Raw genomic sequence first — 16,028 nt, 5'->3', positions numbered from 1 at the left:
TGCTCAATGTTCACGAATGAGGTAGCAGATCAAAGTGTGATTTCCACTGTTTGTAATAAAAATTACCACCGGAAGACCGCCCTGTTCCACGATGCTGTCAACTTTGGCAGTGTCACTGACAATCGAGCAATTCACAAGCTTGATATTTTCACATGGATGGCCACCACATAAGAAGGGTTTGTACAGGGGCAAACGGAGAACGAGCTAAGGTTGATTTCAATGGCCACGCAACACTTATCATGGAGCCGGGAACAGCCCGTAGCACTCTTCACCCTGAGGTGACAGCTCATGTTTAAGTCTCAACAACATTCAACTGCCAGTACCATTCTGCCTGGTTCGGAGGTTTTCGTGCAGCACATTCAGCAGAAGCTTACCATCTTAAAGGAGAGATTCAGCTGGATTCAATTGAGTCACCTATCACAATCCAATTCGTAAACAGACGGGATTACTTGTTGAGATCTGTCCAATTGGGCCTCAGGTAGAACATAGGATTGGCGAAAACGCGAGGACTGTGCCTACCTGATACAATCCAAGAAGGACGAAATCGGTCGTGGGCTGTGAAAGAACTTTCAGCAACCTTATGAGTAGTGTTGTTTAAGAGGTCAGCTGATTTTGCACCTTAGTGCTCGTGTTGTGAAAGTTTATGAATGACTTCTTCTGTTCTAGAGCCAATGCCACTTTTCCCGGTAGATTCTAAGCTCCGATACATGGCACCGGAAGCATGTTATCCTAATTGTATACTCTTCATCCATCTGGATTTAGGTAACTGACTAGTTTTCCCTACAGTACAGGGATCGAACTGCAATGTATGTCCAGTTCTCCTCTCACTGGAACACAAGATCTGAGTGGATGAAGTTGAAGAAAAAGCGTGTTCCTTAGTACAACGTTATTCTAGTGACAAGTAATTAAATTTCCAGGCACATAAACCATTGAAATGAAATTTAACTGAAATTCATAGAACAGAAGTCAATTGGAGTGCCCACGAATGCAGTTGTGTTGACAGCATCAGACATCAGTGAATGTCCTAAACATTCAGACATCATCTTGCACCTCTGTAAAAAGCGTCCCCTTCAAAGATGTAATATCCATTTGTACTTTTGTTGACATGACCCAACAGTATCATGTTAGAAGTCTGTGAAGAGCATAGCTGTGGCAAAACTAGCTGGATCACTGTGAACGTAAGAACTCTAAGAGCAAGGCAGTGTGGATGCGCAGTTTGTAAGCAAGACTTTTATCTCACAACGACTACTTCAAGTTTGTGTTCTTTGTTGAAAAAAGACTGGCTAAAAACATATCCATGGATTAGACGCAGTAATTCGCAATAAATTTAAATTTTCCTATTGGAACATATAGACATAATCTAGTTTCGTTTCAGTATATTACACTCCACATCCTAACTTTTAGGAAAACAAATCTTATAATGAGAAAGCCAGTGACAGACGTCTATCCAACAATGGAATGACCCCTGTGTCAAGTGAATTGTCAGAATAGGCCTGAGTAACAGTCACCACACACTAGACACCTAGTAATGGGTTGACCTGCTTAAAATATACTACTGGCTACTTGAGACCTTCGGTTTGCATGGTGCGTTTTTTTTCAAACGCGGATATACACTCACTCCCTTATCATCTCCTACTTCCAGTACAGATGTTTCCAGGTTATTTGTCCGGTAACTCGGAAGAAATCATACTATCGGTTCATTTTGGTTTTTCAGCTCACAAGCTGTGCATTACACTGTGGTGCAGTGTTTCCAGCTGCTACAGTTTCGTTCATCCGTGATAAGGGGAATGAGGAACGAGGGTCAAAAGTTAAGGACGATGTCTCAATCAATTCGTTGATGTCGACTGGTTCTGTTTGCGCGAAATGGCAAGGACTGAAAGCTACGGCTTAAGTGCGATGCCATTGGTTGCCTGATACAGCCATATCGGTCAGGGTAACTAACCATCGCTCAGCTTCGGAACATAACGTAACTTAATCAAATAGTGTCCATTTTATTATTGTTTGTGTTTTGAATGGTCATCCGTAGGAACAGTAGTTGACATTGTAACTGGATCTCCTTGATCTTGTTTCTTTTAGTTTTCCCTTATTCACCTATGCGACCGATGCTTAGTTAAGAGCCCAGAACACTGTAACCTTCGTTCCACAAATTACCTGAATTAAGGAAACTAGAACAGACTGAAAAACACCTGAAGACTGCAATGAACACGAGAGGTGGGAATCCCTCCTACCGAAAAATTTACGTGTGCGATTTCGTGCACTTTACACCAAGTACATTGATTCAAGCTAAATGAATAACCCGTGATTTGCAAAGTGTATTTGGTGTTAGTTCCAATTAAATGCAAGTTGCAATCATAAACAGTCCGACCACTGGGCAGTAAGCTAGCTTCAACTCAACTTTCCTATGGGTTTGGACGCTTCTCTCACTTTGGAATTGTACGCACTCTGGCGGGCATCACATCTGAAACAGGGCGGGGCTGCATGAAGTGGATAATCACACGTTATGTTCGCTATGGATTGTGCGGTCTTGTCCATGCAACAAACTTATCTTTCTGAAGTAGGTGCGAGACCGACAACTGTGACAACCGGCAAGGAAATTCGTCAATTGCGTGCTGAATCGGCCGACGTAGTTTTCCGTGTCACCCACAAGTGTCCACTTGACCATCAAGTTTCCGTCTTCAGTGTGATCTCTTGACGCGTTCGCACCTCCTTGATGGAGGTGTCTTGGACAGCTATACACACATACACACACATTCGTGTACTCACACAAACACGCATCAGGTTAATGCAATTCAGGTCGGCACGCTAGCACGATTTAGTCCTTCCTGCTCCCTATGATGGCACATCAGTTCCACACTCTGCTATAACATGGTGGGCAAATTCAGCGTGGTCCATTTTCCGCTGTTTTGATTGTGTGCTAGTAATCTGACACTCAGTTTGAAGTGGGCTGCTGTTGTTGGTGCTCCTGTTGAGCCGGTGAAAGAGCTATTCCCGCGAACGGCGGTTACATGTGATGCACACACAAACGCAATCACAAACACAACACGTCTAATCACCAAAGTAAATCATAGGTGTCAATACGGTCAACAATCTTGCGACTCGTCCACTTACAAGGCGCACCGTCACGCATGTATAAAAACTATCTGTTTATCTGCGCAATCGTAAATTATCACTTCCCGACAGAATCAGCCTGACGAGTAACCAAAACGGCGAGGCCCTCCGTTACCGTGCAACGAGCTTGCACAGAAAAAGTGAACTCTTGAGTTAAACCTTCAATGTTCTGTGGGTTTTCACATGGATGCCGTCCTATGACTAAAAGATTCCCCGTATCTACTATCGAAGTTCTCCATAAAAGCAGGTTGCCTGAATAAAGCCAAATAGACATTTCCTAATTCATACTATGGTAGGCTTTTCAGGATACAATCACATACTCTCCCGTCATTCCATTTATTTCTGTATTCTTCGTGATTAGTTCAAAGCAGGTGGTATATTATGCTAAGGTTGACGTCAACTAACAGGACACTTTTTGGGTATAATGAGCACTGGTTGGCATCACACTCCCTCATGTCCTGATTTGGTCTCTCCCACTGGTTCACAGCACCAAGAACGTAAGATGTTTGTTTACAGGATAGAGGAATCGAAAACATTTTAGCTAGCTGAGGCATGATCCCGTCGTCTCAAGACGAGGTAGCTATATGGCAACAGAAAGTTCAGTTGATAGGTACTGTCAATCGTTGAGTTAGGCAGCAGCAGCTTCTTCTGAATAAGGCTAACCCGTGGTTTACGTTTAGACGGAAATTTCCTTACTGCCGCTCCTCGTCAGTCGTGTCGTTCAAAGAACTCCTGTTTGAATTTATTTTTACGTAGTGGGCACGACAGTATTTCGGTCATAAGGTCCAGGGTTCCGTGTTTATCGGATGTCTGAATAGGACGTGCGCAGATCCAACACTAATTCGTTGAAGATGTAGTTGAAGACCTAGCAGACCGGTCTTTGCGAAGCTGGTATTGCATTCCAGAGCTTTGCACCATGCGGTTAATCCGTTGTTCTTACATGCCGAAGTAGAGAGACCTTAGGTGATATATCCCAAAAGTCGAAACCAAAGAAAGAGTATGTACACGACAACATACCATCAACCAAGGAAGGTACATCACGCTGGTAATATCTGCTTCCTCTCCGGATGGTAGTCACCGCCTTCAGACTATCATGTGCGTTCAGGTTTCGTAAATATTTAGAGCAACAGCACTTTAGTTATCTGAAAATGCTTCCAAAGAGAGTGTTCCTGCGAGAAAAGGACAAAATGACTCCATTTCAAATTTCGGTTAACTGTGAGGAAAAGATTGCCTCCCGAGAGAGGTGCTTCCATGTTGAGAACAAGATGGTCATCCAGGAAGAAAAGCACTTTATTTGCACATGATATCCTATGCGGTAATTTTTGGCTTTCGCCATCCAAATAGGTTGAGAGTGACGGGTATTCATCCAAAACCGGTCAAGTTAGATGGCAATAATGTCAAGGACTCAAGCATTTAAGCGTGAGAATTCCGTGGTGCAACCACTGGAAACAGGAGTAATTCAAATAATAGGAAGCTTATGAATTCCGGGAAGCCAATCAGCTTATGAAGGAGGTTATTTTGTTTGACGAAGTACCACTTTCCGTCGTTCGATATCTGATATGATGTACTGTTCGGTTCACGCGACTTTGAGACTTTATTTTGATAAGCATTACGTGAGCTTGCCTCCAAATAGCAACCTTCTCCAAGGTGACGATGCCTTGTGAGTAAAGTCCTACGCTTGTCTCAGTGATTTTCAGCTTGTCCACCAAAGAAGTAGAAAACTTGCTCTCATTGTGAGTTGTCAGAGAAGTGCGCTCCTCGGTTAACCCAAGATAACCGCATGCCTGGACCCAATAGGGTAACAGGTTTACACAGAGGAGCAAAGACCGGTCTGGACAGGTCAGACATCCTGGTTACCCAACTACATTACCACTAGAAGGTCACGTCATCGCAGGTAATGGGGAACAGCTGGTTCCATTATGAAAAGCAGTTAATGCCGAAACAGGTGGTATCAAATTGTTAATGACAGCTGACCACTCTTTAGATTCCCTCATGGATGGCTAGTGGAGGCTTAAAGTTTGTTTACGGGCGCACAGCAGGATGTCAAGCAGTCGGGTTTCAAACGCTTCATCTGTTGAGCTAAGCTACCGATTTTGGTTCTCGATTAACCGACCAATTTGCAATCGGTCCATCCGGGACCTAGGCCTAAACTGTTCGTAAATGCTGTAGCTATCCGCGCATTCATCTCAACTTTGTGGAGTGCCTAATTGTCAAAGACGTTTACAGACCTGAAGAAATGCAATAAGCCCTGCATACTGCGGTATATCCTGTCCCTCCCTAATACTGTCATGCAACAATTTTGAAAATCGTTCACATTGGTCTTGATGGTCAGTTAGAGTGAAAATAAAGACGGATCGAATTCCGCTTCGAAATTACAGGTCCATGTAGACTGCCTGCAGCGAGTGTGCTAGGGATTTGCAAACAGGGTAAATAAATACATTCAATTGTTAATTAAGTTGATGCTAACATGATACTTGGCTGAACCCTTGTTTAAGTTATCACAAATGTAAGCTTGATGGAAACTTGGATGTTACGTCTACCTGATGAGCCCCAAGAAGGGAAAAATCGGTAGTAGACTGTTCAAGGGTTTTCAACAGTCTAATAAATAGTGCATTGTGTCAAGGAGGGTCACATCAAGATGGGAAGCGGTTACCGCGGAAGGATCAAATCACATCCTCATAGTAGACTGCGTTGGTTACGCCACAGAAAGACCCAAAAACCAAAGTTCCGCGCTTCTTCAAACAGGACTAAGGCTCCTGACTTCCGAAATCTTCGGAGCCAAACTACTAGGTATGTTAGGACGATCGTACTTCATTCTGATTGTTTATGGCTGCAACGATAACCTTGCAGAGTTCTCCCCCTTGCATTGTGCTGCCTTTGGTAAAAACCAACACTTGCAACCAGTTTTGCACAAAAAAATGAAAGAATGGGAAAGTCTTAGGACCCGATGGCAGTCTCCCTGAGTTGCACAAGTATTGCTCCTTTCCCCCACAACAACCTATCCACATCTGTACACGTAGTCGGTTCCATTTTGGGGGAACGGGACATCTCGGTTTTTCTCCCAATCCCGGTGATAGATGACTAAACAGTGTGAAAAAATTATCGGGGAATCAGTCTCCCAGATACTGCGGCTAAGACGTTCATGTCTGTGATCTGCAAATGGTTCTCCAAGGTAGGACACACCTGGGGACCACACAGTCAAGGTGGTTCCCGTCCCGCGAAGAGCCTTACTGACCGGATATTCACCCTACGGTGACTTCTATTAGAGCCAACCATTACCTACTTCAGAGATCTTTGAGCTACATTTGATCCCCTATGCCGTGAGACATTGTGGACTGTCCTGTGTGTTGGTGGTGTACCAGGCAACCTGATTAGCCTCACCAAGGCGCCGAACTCTCTGGTCCAAGTTTATCGTGAAGAGACTTCTGAGTCTACAATTTGTTTTATTCAACTGTGTGCTCGAGTGAGTGATACGATACACTCCGGCATCAATCTAAGTTGAAAGTAGTGAACTGCGGGGCTAAGATCTTCTACGAATTAAAAAAAGATATGCAAGATTTTCTTGACTACCTAAACCCCCGTGAAGGACTCATCGGACTGGTGACCAACAGGAGTAAGACAAAATTATTCACTAAACAAGTATAAATCAACGGATTAAACTCATCGCCGCGGTTTCTCCCATTCTACCTAACGGACACGTTAAAGAAGAAATTGACCTTAGCGTGGATACTATGGGATAGGTCTTTATGCTATTTAGAAAGACCCTATGCAGTAGGGAATTCAGTTCACACAGGGAACTACTCTTCGACAGCCCACGATGGGTTTCTGATTTGCAAACGAGTGTATTTATGAATCAGTCCAACTTTGGTTCAAGTAGATAAGATTGACGGAAACTCGGGGACTGCGCCTACCTGACGAGATCCAAGAAGGGCAAAATGGTTGTCGAAGAGTTTTCAGCAACTTTGTGAGTAGTTTTCCGTATGAAAATATGCTGCGATATCACGATTACCGTACCAACTGAAACATGAAGCGGTCTTTGTGCAGCATATTCAGATGAAGAATATCATAAACGAGAGATTCAGTTGAGTCTCCCGCGAAAACCAGATTTGCAAATGAGCGTATTTGTTGAATGCAGTTTACTTACAGAAGTTTGCATATGAAAGGCGCAAACCGCCCATTTCTTAGTGATGGTCGTGAAAGGTGGCTGCTTAGAGCAGAAGACATTCATAGACTCGAGATTTTTCAGTAGTATCTGAACACCCCGTTGCCGGATAAAATGTACGAATTTGGTTGGTATAGAACGCTGATTGCCTATCTCATGTTTCGGGCAGTTGCTGGAGGAGCAACGACTTCCCTGGTACTGTCACAAGGCTTAAAAACCCGCGGGGAAAACTTTGTAAATGCGCTGGACCCTTCGATGGGCTCTTCAAGATATCCTGAAGGACAAGTTAGCTCCGGAATTGGCATCGTTAATTCAAAATTGGGGGGCATCAGCCACAACGTAACATGTGGACTCCGTTGTTGGAATCGGAAATGGATATAACTCTTGGCAGACCCAACCTGTGACCGTTGTTCGTGGGCAACAACGGTACGGGGCAGCTGCGACGCCCACTCATCCTGTTTCAGTAGCCAACCATGAATAAGGTGAAACAAGTAAGTGTCTGGAGATGTTTGGGGTATGCGTCAGAAAATTCAGAAATACGGGTGAGTTGATTAATTTCTGGGTCTCTGACGTCCTTCCAGGTGCAACCAAGGATTATTTTGTGGAGGCCTAACATTAACAACCGGTATGTATTACACCAAAACACCGAGTCAGACGATTCTCTTACCCATTTTGGTCTGCATTCTCGGAAATTACTAGCATGTCCTGGAGGAGTACGATCAGTTGAAATATCCTTATTTAGCTATCACATGCATACAAAGTACCGTATAATTTGCTCTGAAACGATCATGCTTCTATCCTCCTGATTGAAAGTATCTCAAAAAGTAGACAAATCAGTTCCTCGAAAAGTTATTTTCAACTGCCTTCCTTTTGAGGGAAGCCACTGTTTAAGATTTAAGCCTAATCAACTGCTAGATGCATTCGCAATGATAATCATGCAAATCGGTTCAGCGACCATTCAATTTAGCGCACTGTTATTTCTGTTTCCATGTTATAAACAATATGATATGAATTGGAGTCTATTTCTTCTGAGGTTTAAAAGCGATACGGATGAGGCAATGTATACTACTGATAGGTACTTCTTTTAGAATACAAGAGACATGCTTTTTTGACTGGTGGTTAAGTGTACTGGGGCCGAGCGCAGCCCTAACGAAGATGGAGATCATCGTGATACTTGGCGACTTACTGAAGCACCATCGAACGAGGTAGACAGCTGCTCGTATGGAAAGGCTGGGGATTACGAACAGAACAGTGGTTTTAACTTGAAAATGAGCATTTTGGCTGAGCCTCTGGTTCAGATCGGCCGTTTAGGGACATGTAGTTGTCCGGGTTCGCGACATATCAATGGTATGTACTGGAGGGACTACCAGTCGTTAACCAGGGCCCTTATTTTGTAACATATTTGGAAGAGAAATAGCACAACACAAGAAAGACTCAGTGACTGCGAGAATAAGCAGATGCCTTGCATTTCTGATTTTTTTCATCACACACTAACACAGATGGTCAATTTTATGATTCGATAGTTTTGAGTGGAAATAGGAGTCGAGCCTAATGATGATGCACCTGTCCAATATATTGATTTGATTTCATTTTATGAGGTTTTCGGATCTGAAGGTCACATAATTACGCCCATCTGTTTTGTTTCTTTTCTATCACATGGTCCGACCTAGAAGGCCATAGTTTGGCACGAGATGTGGCACTAACTCAGGGTCTACAAAATCAGAAACCTCAGAGTGCTTCGTGGACACAAAACCCGTTTTAATTTACCTGATGAATTTCTGAAAAACTGCGTTCTCTCATCCTATACGTAGTTATGATCTAACCTATGCATACTTTCCACGCAAACGAACTCCGGGTAACGCGCCACGTGGATCTTACAGCTCTGATACGTTCCGACTCACTTACTGACTATAAAATGAAACTTAAAGCTTGTAGAACACTGTCTTAACGGATGAGCTAAGTATGCATTTTCTTAAAAAGCAATTCTGTCCTGAGTTCTTTGATAATATTTGTCGTCTCCATTCTACAGTAGCTACTTTCAGCTCATATCGCACTCCGAGAAAACACACGCTATGGCCTCATCAATATGAATTTAAGCAATACTGAAAAACTGAACTGATCGATTTCGATTGAACCAGTTCGTTTCGAATGGAGCTCCAAGAATGACGAAACCACTCGCGGGTTGCTGAAAAGCTCGCAGCAACCTCATGAGTAGTGTGTTGTGTCTACAACATATACTGTAATATCTCGAATGTCGAATACCAAGTGAAACATGGGGTGGCCTGGCGCAGTACATTCATCTGAGAATACCATCATAAACGAGAGATTCAGCTGGGTTCCAGGTGGATCACTCAACAAAACCAAAGAGGTATATACATGAGTGTTTTTGCCCTTCAGTGTGGTGACTATCTATTGATGCTTTGAACCTGATTCTTTTTTCTTGACTGTAATAGAGGTAGCCCGCTCTGCGCCCAACTAAATTCCGCCTGATTCTTTTTGAAGGTGTCTAGAAACCAGCTCCTCATCGGACAGGGAGGGATCTGCATAACATGAGTCGCAAACGGTTAGATGAAGACCAAAGATCGTGGCCAGTAGCGAACAGACTGACATCCGGAGACTTCCGGGCCATAATGATTTGTCGTTTCTTGCCTTTTCAACTCAACATCACATGTCTGACCAATAAGTAGCGCACAAATGCTTGAGGGCTGGATAAGCCAATCTCACGCCCCTCACACTACTCAACAAATGCAGTCGATCCGTAGTACAATTTCAACTCGCCACCAATATTCAGCTCTGCATCTCTTCACTTCAGTCAATCAGTCAGACAAGAAAATGTTTGATGGACGTGTTGTCCATGACGGTGATAGTGATGGCTAGTTAGGTTATGTGTGGTGATTGATTGATTGTTCCACAGAACGCGCTACTTGCTCACATTCACCAAGACACAACACACAAAATTCAGAACATATGGACAGGACGAAGTACGTCAGCCACTAGCCATGGTACTTGAATAGCTTTCAGAGTAGTCGCAGTAGTAGTAGTAGTAATAGTAATAGACTAGTTGGTAGCGTTGTAGCTGCCAGTCATTAGTGAAGACAGGTAAGTAGGCCCGCTCGTCAAAACACATACACTTGCATGTGTCTGAAACTTGTCAATTTTGTGGCATGGATCGACGGGGGGTTGAAAAGTCAATGTGTCGAATTGGTGTTGTGGAGGTAGTCGTGCTGCTGCTGATGATGGTGGTGGTGGACTGATTTATTGAAAAGTCAACAAAACATTGGAACCAGCACAGTGGTGAAGCATGCCGAGGTGCGCATGCACTCCGCAGTGCCCCACTTTATTGCGCGCTCCAACCGATGTTTGAATGTGCGTATCTTTCTGGATACGTGTGCCATTGAATAAAGTGAAACCAATGGTTTGGAAAACGTAAATTTGACGTTCAGTGGCTCACAGCAGGGGTTGTTCGAGTCAGGTCATACTGTGAATGAACAAGCGCAAAAGAATGAGCCGCCTAAAAGTTGTCACAGTCGAACTGTAAACGTGGGCCCTCACTGTAAACCGACTGTGATCCTAAAGCACTTGATATATATGTATTTGTCTTAGGGGAGCAGGAAAATCACGGGACAGTTTGCTGAACCTATGAACTGAATATATATATATATATATATATATGCCGAGAAAGCCATAAGATGGTCTTTTGCTACTTGAAAAGAATGGTCACTGAGATGGGGGTTGTAACCACAGGCCTTCAGTAGTCTGTCGGTGTTCTTTTATATACTTTCCAAATTAGCACCTTCTAAGGTACTGACAGGTTCAATGCGAAATAGCTAAACTGCGAAGTATCTGTTCTGTTCAGGAAGGCAAGTTTAGTTTGTGGAGTTACAAAGGAATCCACTCAGGTGAACTCAGTCGTTTACCGCATGGTGAGTTCCACACTGAAAAGAATAGGATAACTTTGCTAGAATGTTAGTCCAATCCGATCAGATATTCGATGAGAAGCTGATTCAACTCAAGACCTGTCTCTGGTTTAAAAACGCTAACGCCATTTTGCTGATTCACCATTGAATCGAATAACCGAAAAGACAGACTTGCTACCGGCAAACATAGGAAGGCGAGCAAGGAAGTACAAGAGGGCAAGTGTAGACTGTAGGATGGCTGTCCCGATTGGTCATACGGTGGAACGGAACCGAATAGTTTTGGACTTGTAAACCAATGGTTCTCAAACTGAAAAATCATCCCGAAATTGGTTCTAAGGCTTGAGTGAAAGGCTAAGCTTTTTCAACAGTAATTGTGAAACCGGTTCTTGCTTTCATTAGAGGAAACTACTCACAAGGTTGCTGAAAACTCATTGACAGCCACGACCTGTTTCACCCTCCCTGGGGCTCATCAGGTAGGCGCAGTTCCCGAGTTTCCGTCAACCTTACGTTTTACTTGAATCCAAATTGGACTGTTTTCGAGAAATACACTCATTTGCAAATCAAGTTAGTTTTCACGACAGACTCTACTGAATCTCTCGTTTGTGATTTTCTACAACTAAATGTACTGCACACAGGCCACCTCAGGATTCAGTTGGCACGATATTCGAGATATCGCAGTATATTTTCATAAAAGAAACTACTCACAAGGTGCAATAGCATAAACGAGAGATTCGGTTGAGTGTCTCGTAAAAGCCAAGTTGATTTGAAAATTAGTGCATTTTTCGGTTCTTGTTTTGTTTGAGGGATTCAAAACTTACTTTGACCCATTTCGTGCTAATTGAGGAATTGGTCTTTGGTCTTCCCCTGAAATCGGTGCCCGAAGCCAAAAAAACTCGGGAACCACAGGTGAAAACAAACAATAGAGATGATACACACTTTAGGATAATAATTGGGCACGTCAGAGGATTCGGTTGACCGTTCCTGGTTGATGGATTCACGATATACAGTAGTCTTTTCTAGTGACGGTCCACGCAGTCTTGGTAGACTTTTATAACTAACTGATTTCCCTGCTCCAGTGCCTTACTTACGGGAGAATGCACGCCAACAAGGAACACAACGCTTTAAATACGGCAAGTGAGAGACCAAAAGTTCCAATGGGTCTTTCGATGTATGGAGCGCACTTTTGCCCCCGATCAAGGCTGTCCGATCTGCGTTGAATGAACACTCATCAACGTCGGGCGTTGCTGAATTGATTGACTGTTTGAGTGTATGATCAGCAGCTGCCTTTTCTGGCCTGGATGCCTGACAGCTTCTCTACCGAGATCTCGGCAAGCTCTGGCGGTTTCAGTAGGTTTTGGGCATTCTGGGATGGCTTTCTGCGGTCTGAATTTCCTGATATACACTGGTCTCCTCTTGATATGAACGTCATTTATCGACCGTACGAGGAAGTACTAAACCATGCACCATTGATAACAGTGCACCGAAACACGGAAACGAAGACATCAATATTGCTACCCTCTCTTGTAAGATTTGTAATATGACAAACTCCTCGTGAGCATCATTCTTACTGTATATGGATCTTAACCCCTTGACAAAAGTTAGGGTACCCTCACTCAAAGGCGGTCACTCAACAAAAGCACTAACTAAACCACAGCGTGAGGCAAATCTTCAGAGTGATTGAGCTGTCAATGTGATCAGTTTCTCAAACGAAAGAATTCAGAGATTATCACCATGAACGTTCACATTACTAACGCTGGTGCAGCAAAAATAACGTTCAATTACACTGGATTCCAAGCTCTGGAATCAACCCGCATATGTCACTCAAAAAGCGTTTAAAACACCATCAAATTCCGTCACCTAAGGATGTCTAAAGGTGCGCTCGCAACATCTTAAATTAAATCACATTTCACGCTACATCCGTCATCAGTAAGTGTCAGCTTCGAAAATGCCAGTTTTTTGCCAAGCGCTTTTCTTTTAGGGTATTTGGAAGTGACGAAACTGACCTTGGCTTGGGTAAAATGTCAACTGTTGATTTAACCAGATGGTGTAGATTCTTCACCGGATGAAGCCTCTATTCTTCTCAGGGAGATACCAACAAAACTTGCACACTTCTGGAAGGTAGTCTTTACCAAGGGATGACGCTGCTGGGGATGGATGATCTGAAGCCGAACGGCTCTAAACCGCAATTGACACCAATGCAGTTTTTGCCTGACAGTCTCTCTGTCGTGATAGCACCACGGTCTCATAATACTGTCAATACATCCTGACCGGATGCGACCTGCCGCAGGATCGTAGAGTTTAGTTTCGACTCGTCAGCTAATGTAGCATTCAATTATTGGTTTCATCGATACGATGGTTTACTCGACATCAAATTTTCAGCCCGGAAGCATGGTTGGAAAAATCGGCTACGCCTTAATCACCTGGGATTTCCTTCTGCCGAAATCACCACACAAATGTTCTTTCGAAGAAACTGTCCACACAATGCAGTAAATGTTAGCTGAGGTATCCTTGCTCGGTGCTTCAAATTGATATAAAAATATGCTGTTTTTATACACTCAAGGATTGTGAATCGTGAGTAGGAGCGTTTCGAATCTCCTTCTTTGCTAGAACATAATTTCAAGTGTTTGGTATTTATCTGTGGCATGCACTCACCAAATAACATGGGTATTCGTACACGCCTTCTTAACAAGATGGGTCAGGTTCAAACATGGTTCGTCATCAAATCACCAGTGAGCATCAGCGACTGCTTAACCTGAAGGATCGCAGTCATAATCCATAATCACGACATGTGCAAAAATGGTCTCAAAACCAACGCAAGTTGAAAAAGACTTACAGTTCGGCGAAGCGTTATCACAGCGCTGGCACCACGAAGTTTTGTACTTCCTCCGGTGTTCTCCAAATGCCACCGTCGTATCAAACGCAACAGACTTGGTCACGCAGTAAATCATTGCTTGCTTTCACGACCATATGTGCATTGAGTCATTTTAACAGGTCACTGGTTACCTGAGTTCTGTAGGAATAGCAAGTAGGTAACTATACAATGCTCCAGACCTCGTCTTGGTTTCCCACGGTATGTGATATTCTTTGGGTAATCCTCGCGTAATCCCTTCATTGCGTGTGGTTAAAAGTACTTCAGGTGGCTTACTTAGCTTTCTTGGTTAAGTCAGTTACTCTGCTGAATACGGCAACCTCACTTTTATTCTGGGACGCACTATTCTTCTGATTGTAGTTCATGCTTTCTCGGGTTGGACTGGGTAGAAAAACCTAGCACCATAGACGTTCCACTATATTGCGTCTTCGGTGGACTCATTTCAGTCAGTGATGCATCTCCGGCTACAATCACTCATCTTTACAGTAAATACATGATTACCAATGTGTTTTGGACTAGACGCCTGGATGTTTCACGGAAGCTACGTCAAACCAAACACGGTCAGTTCTCCGACCCAAAAGAACAGTTCCCTATGTAAGCAATTCTTCTGTTGTTCGGAAGCATGAACGGCTTGAACAAGCCGTAATAATCACTCCTGTTGGCTACTCAACTTAGGCTGCTCATTTGCTGTTGTTGGTAAAATCCAATTGTACGCGCATTACCCAACAGTTTTGAACGCGCCCCTAGATATCCATCACTACTCCTTATCTGCCTTCGAGGACCTGTTCACAATGTTCAACGGGGGTAACTTCTTTGCGAAATTAGATGACCTACGATTAAAAGTGTCGCAAGAGACTTGAAACAACCAACACAAATCATGGGATGCACCAGTACAACAGAATACAATTATTCAAAAAATTGTGGCTATCAGGCTATGGACACCAAGCTCACTAACATACTTAGTGTTATTGTCATAGAACCTGGATCGTGAACTGCAAAATAGATTTGCCGTTACCCTTTGGTACATCACCAACTATGTTTTTCATCCCAGAGTGAAGAAATGTATCTGTATGGCTTTCAAGAGAGACAACCATGAATCGCTCACCTAGGATATTCTCTAACTGTTTTGTTTCATTTCTGGGTTTCGATGTATATTTTCATAAAGGAAACTGCTCACAAGTTTGCTCAAGACTCTCTGACGGCCCACGACCAGCTTCGCAAATGAGTGTATTTGTCGATATTCCGGTTTCTATTTTGATTAGGACGGTGGTCATCCAGACTGTGATGTCATTTAGTGCAAGTACACTTCGTTCGTTTTTACGACCAGTTAAACACTATAGTACATTTTTACCTGCACTGCAGGATGGTCGGTCTTCTGAAATTAATTCCAGAATGTCCAAAACCTACTGAGATCCCCAAACCCCATCAAAATCGCTGTAGGGACGCCGTCAAACGTCTGAATAGGAAAATTCAACTATCCGCTAAAAGCTTAAGTACTTAATCAGTTCATCAAGAGCTGACGATGATGAGTGTTCAGGCATGTCATTGAAGCAACGACTGACGATGATGAGTGTTGACCCAACGCGATCGGACAGCGCAGTAGGGGAGCCGTCAAGCAACTGGGCCAGAAAAGCCAGTTGCCGATTAGATGCTCAAACAGTCAATCAACTGAGCAACGGTCGACGACGAGAAGTGCTCAGGCATGCAACAGAAGAACGGCCGATGATTATGACTGTTCAGATATTTCGTAGAAGGACAGCCCACGACGATGGGCGTTCACCCAACGCCGATCGGACAGCCTGGATTCAAGGTCATAGTGCGCTTTAAATACTGCAATGCCCTTTGTGACTTTTGCACTCGCCTGTTCGCAATAAATCTGTTGTGTTCCTTGTTGATGAGTCTTTTTCTGACACTAAGGCAGCGGAACGGGTACAGCAGTTATTTACCACAAACACTGCGCGTACACCGTCTA

General features: G+C 43.6%; 1 protein-coding gene across 1 annotated transcript; it reads right to left on the bottom strand.

The window, feature by feature from the left end:
* Nucleotides 1-410: 410 nt before the first annotated feature.
* On the bottom strand, nucleotides 411-14,299 carry T265_13467 (hypothetical protein; the record flags this gene model as incomplete). Its single annotated transcript, XM_009169016.1, is given in 4 exon segments — nucleotides 411-515; nucleotides 520-577; nucleotides 7,118-7,247; nucleotides 14,191-14,299. Coding segments are annotated over 4 exon segments (402 nt in total).
* Nucleotides 14,300-16,028: the final 1,729 nt, after the last annotated feature.

The sequence above is a fragment of the Opisthorchis viverrini genome (genome assembly GCF_000715545.1).
Source record: "Opisthorchis viverrini unplaced genomic scaffold opera_v5_69, whole genome shotgun sequence".
Classification (NCBI taxonomy): Eukaryota; Metazoa; Platyhelminthes; class Trematoda; order Opisthorchiida; family Opisthorchiidae; genus Opisthorchis; species Opisthorchis viverrini.
Note: the sequence above shows the minus strand (reverse complement) of the source record. Positions and strands in the feature narration are given on the sequence as shown.